Source organism: Punica granatum, chromosome 1 (assembly GCF_007655135.1).
Source record: "Punica granatum isolate Tunisia-2019 chromosome 1, ASM765513v2, whole genome shotgun sequence".
Lineage (NCBI taxonomy): Eukaryota > Viridiplantae > Streptophyta > Magnoliopsida > Myrtales > Lythraceae > Punica > Punica granatum.
The window spans coordinates 43,361,512-43,366,358 of record NC_045127.1 but is presented as its reverse complement, the minus strand read 5'-3'; the positions used below and the strand labels follow the sequence as shown (position 1 = coordinate 43,366,358).

The following is a 4,847-nucleotide window of genomic DNA, read 5'->3' as shown; positions in this document are numbered from 1 at the left end:
CCACGATAAAATAAATCTGACCTCGCATGCACCCGGGCGCAGGGAAAAGTTTTGGGCACGGTACGCAAAGGGAGCCGATCCCCGGATCCCTCCGCGTCCAGAGAAGAGAATCCGATTCTCTCATTCATTTCAATTTTCATTATTTATTCATTCTAAAAATAAATAAATAAATAAAGAGGGTCGGTATTTGTCCTCTTAAACAATATTTCGAATTCGTGTAATGGAGATAATGAAAAATCACGGTTGAAGAGTTTTTATCCCATAGTCAACTGACTTGCTTTGAACTGGATTAGTCCGGCATGTTGTGCCTTCGAGTACCACATACACAAAAAAAATTAATTTTGAAAAATAAATACAAGTCGTATGAATGTAAAAATATCACTCTTAGAAAATTTTGTCCCGTAGTGGGCTAATTCGACTTAATCACTCTTAGAAAACTTTGTCCCGTAATGGGCTAATTCGACTTAAATTGAATTAGTCGGAATCTATTATGCTTACGGATATCATGACGTACATGGAAAAAAAAATAATGTTTAAATGAAAAGAAGAAAAAGAAATTAAAAGTTTTTCTCAGCCAACAAACAACAACTCCTCTTTCTTGCTTTCCGTTCTTTCTCCATTTTTCCCCCTCTTCGCTTTGTTCATCTCGTCAAGCCATCTCTCTCTTCTCCTCGTCTCATCTCTCTCTCTAGAGCTCTCTCTGTTCCGATCGGAGGCGATCTCGGGGCCGCGTCAATGGCGTCGAAGCGGATCCTGAAGGAGCTCAAAGATCTCCAGAAGGACCCTCCCACCTCTTGCAGCGCCGGTACCCTTCTCCCTCCCCGCTCGCTCTCTCTCAATTTGTTTGCTCTCCGCTGATCTTTGCTCTGTTTTCGCTCGATCTGGGGAAGATCTGTTGCTCTTTTAGAGGCCTGTAGGGGTGTTGATATCTTGCTTGTGTAGTGTACTGTTTGGCTTTGACTGGTAGGTTTCTAGGTCATTTCTAATCCATGAAGGGGGTGCTAGGGAAAGGTCAAGATCCTCAAATTAGCGACACGGAGATCTCTTTTCCTTTTTGCGCTGAATTGCGCTGATTGTTCTTATAGGTCCATTGACTAGGGAGGGGCCATGTGAAGGTTCTATATCTGGGCTATGTGATCTGGAGCTGATTTCTGTTCAAGTTTGATAATGGAATGGAGAATATAGTATACCTGAAGCTTACCGATTAGATTGTTAGGTTCATCATGTGTTGCATTACTTCGGCGCTGAACCAACATATATCTGGTCCCCTAGCACGCAGGGATGTTAGTGACCGGGAAATGAGAGTGGACATTAATTTAAAAGTTCCAAGAATACCTCTATTTACAGCATATTTTCTCGTTTTCGTTGATCGAGGGTTGCGATTTGCAGCTTATCTTACTTTCATGTCGAGAAGATGATGAATTTCAAGCATAATTGGAAGCGAAGTCTTTGAAACTGTGCTGTGAGTGTGTGGGGGTCGATTTAGTCTATAATTTCTTTTTTTGAAGGATAGGTACTTGCTAGGCGGCATCTTCCTATGTCTTGTTGTTCGAAGAGTAGTGGTCAATTTCGGCATTTACTACTTGGATCATAGGAATGGAATGAAATTGCCGTACAAAGTGATCCATTTTTGTATAGCCACTCCACTTCTAAGCATTTTCATTCCTTCGCACCAAACATGGCATTGGGGTTTATCGCTTGTATTTCCATACATATTGTTCCAGCTGAGAATGAGGTTGCACCAAAGAGGAAACTCACCTTTAACTGTCAACTTGTTTGCTTGCATTGATTTAGGGCTGTCTTGAACAAGATGTACTTAAAACACAGCCTAAAAAGCATTTTAACTTTTTGACAGGGCCCGTGGCCGAAGACATGTTTCATTGGCAAGCAACAATAATGGGCCCGCCTGACAGTCCTTATGCAGGAGGAGTGTTCCTAGTTACCATTCATTTTCCACCAGATTACCCATTCAAACCTCCTAAGGTAGAAAGACAACACTACTTTTGTCATTTATATCTGTCATAAGGACATCACTGCATACTAGGAATGTACGCATTATTGGAAAAGAGGACCTAATATAGATAATCTTGCAGGTCGCTTTTAGGACCAAGGTTTTCCACCCAAATATCAACAGCAATGGCAGTATTTGTCTCGACATTTTAAAGGAGCAGTGGAGCCCAGCCCTAACCATATCGAAGGTTCTGCTCTCTTGATAACTCTTAAGCAGTTGAAGGACTGATTATATTCAGATTAGTCTCATCTATTATTAACAGAAACTTCATGCATGACTAGGATAAGATAATTGTTATCAACTTCTCTCTTTTCATTTGGTTTTCAGGAATGTGGAACAAACAGCTAAACTTCTTGTTGGTACATCTTAGGATATTTTATACGTCTCTATTTCACTTTTATGTAAATCAGTTCAAGCTTCATGTAGGCTTAAACATAATTATAATCAAAGGGGGGAAAGTAGAAGAAAATTCTGATTGCTATCTACCCCAGTCAGGGATATTAGAGAAGGGTACAGATGATGCGGCACATAGTTTAACCGTTACGCCCCTCATGGTTCCAGTTGTGATTTTTCCAAAATTATATCATTCTTTGGCTACTTAATACTTTCCTTGTTGAGTTCTGTTGGATTGTATTTTTGCTTGTGTCTATTCTCGTTTCTGAGGTGCTTCATTGTGAAACTCTTCATTGCTGTTTCTTAAGTTGGTGGGAAAGGTTTCCTGTTTCGATTTCCTCAGGTCCTGCTTTCAATATGCTCACTGTTGACGGACCCAAACCCAGACGATCCCCTTGTACCAGAAATAGCCCACATGTACAAGACCGACAGAGCCAAGTACGAGGCAACTGCCCGGAGCTGGACCCAGAAGTATGCCATGGGCTAGTTGGATTGGTTTCTGGCAAGGGTTCTCTTAGGAAGCTGTCGTCGATTGCTTCTTTGTATAAATGAAGTGTGATATCTTCACTATATTCAGGATTTGAAATATAGACATTCAAGTTGACGGCCCCCTCTCTTCATTTCAAACCATCTTTTAACATTTCCTATCCCCGAACCTCGGAAAATCTGTAATGTTGTTTAAGTTTGCTACTGCCAAGGGAGCGTGTTTCCTAATGTTGAATTGACTCGCCTCTTTCTGCCAATTAAGTTAAAGTTCTGGTCTGTGCACGGAAAAATAGCCCGTGCTTGTACTCCAGCATTTGGTTATGAATCTTGTTGATGCAGCGGTCTTTGCGGAACTTTGTAAAGGGGGGAAGGAGATGGAAGGGAAAGAACTGGAAAATGATCATCCTTGTTTGGGAGTGAGGGGGAGGAGAAGCAAGGAGAGGGATGCGAAAATTGCACGGAATAGCTGAGTTGAATGGACGGAAATGGAGGGGCAGTCTTCTCTGTGCACGTCTGGTTTGATTTTAAACCGGAGTTTATCGGGATGGCGATTCCTAAGTATTGAGTGTCGGACGCAGCCCTTCAAGTCACTCGAGGTTCTTTCAACTTACCTAATAAGGGCTTTTAAGTAAGAAGGATGGTAAAAGAAGATTAATTCATAGATGACTAGAATGAACTGTGAGAATCCCGTTCCCTTATAGCTTGTTTGGGTACACGGATTATATGGAGGGAAGGGTTATGAGAGTTTTTATATTTCCTAGTCCCTATAACTTGTTTGGGTATGCGGGTTATGGAAGGGAAGATTATAGAGAGTCGGACGCTGCCTTTCAAATCGCTTGAGGTTCTTTCAACTTACCTAATAAGGACTTTCAAGTAAGAAGGATGGTAAAAGAAGATTAATTCAGAGATGACTAGAATGAACTGTCAGAGTCTCGTTCCCTTATAGCTTGTAGGGGTATGCGGGTTATGGAGGGTGAGGTTACGAGAGTTTTTACTAACCCTATAGCTTGTCTGGGTATGCGGATTATGGAAGGGAGGGTTATAAAGAGTTATGAGAGTTTCTATACATTCATAACTCTCACCTCCATAATCCTTCGTAACTCTCAATACAAACAATCACTTAAAGCCACAAACAAATAAAAGAGTAAGTAGAAGTGAAACGATTGTATGAATCTTCATTATATAATATCGCTCGATCAGAATCAGGAGGAAAAAAGATTTTGATACTTAATAAAAGTATAAAGATTCAAAACGAGAAATTGAAGTCACAGTACATAATTCTGCAGGCCTACATATTCAGTCCAAGCTCTCTATTACTTGCACTGAATTAAAGCTACCATAGATGATTTATTTTGTCCTGATAGTCTTTTCCTTGCATTAGGTGTTTCAACAGTTGTACATACAAATTTGTACTATGCTAGTACGTAATATATGAGCTGTTAAATTTAAATTTCAAATGTCTTACTGAATATAAACACACTTAATTCGGATCCCTTCCGGTCTTTTATATTTCGGTTCTATGGCTGTGGTGCACTATCAAAAAAATGCCAGAATCACCGGCGGAGATCGACGGAGGTTCCTGTTGAGGTCGCTAAACACTCGGGGGATGTCCTGCAAGCTCAACATGAGTTTTCCCGGCTGGAGATGAGGTCCCACATATCGAAATTCCAAGGTTTGGACAGTGGAAGACTTGTTCCCTATTACCAAGCCCATGCCTGAGGGCGTAGAAGGCAGCAAAAGCAGCCGTCTCGACGGAGGGCAGTGACTGATAAGGAGGCCCCCCATATCCTAGCACTTAGAAAAGCAAACAGAGAAAAAAGAAAGAAGGAAAACAATCAATAAGAATTGATTCGAGTGGTTTGACGCTGGTTCTTTTTAATCAAGGTCTCGAATTTGAATCTTATGAATAAAGAAAATCTCTAATCGTAAGAGATTTTCCCTTTAGTAGACTGACCCA

The 4,847-nt window shown here is 40.9% G+C and overlaps 1 protein-coding gene across 2 annotated transcripts; it reads left to right on the top strand.

Annotated features, from left to right (window-relative positions):
• Window positions 1–577: 577 nt before the first annotated feature.
• On the top strand, window positions 578–3,172 carry LOC116192607 (ubiquitin-conjugating enzyme E2 28-like). 2 transcript variants are annotated; one of them, XM_031521201.1, is made up of 4 exons: window positions 578–805; window positions 1,856–1,983; window positions 2,094–2,198; window positions 2,748–3,172. In XM_031521201.1, exons 1-4 carry the CDS (start codon window positions 736–738, stop codon window positions 2,889–2,891), a joined length of 447 nt encoding a protein of 148 aa, XP_031377061.1. In that variant the 5' UTR covers window positions 578–735; the 3' UTR covers window positions 2,892–3,172. The 2 variants fall into 2 exon arrangements, with proteins under 2 accessions (XP_031377061.1, XP_031377060.1); XM_031521200.1 differs by lacking the exon at window positions 2,748–3,172 and adding an exon at window positions 2,339–2,682 and having other exon boundaries at window positions 581–805.
• Window positions 3,173–4,847: the final 1,675 nt, after the last annotated feature.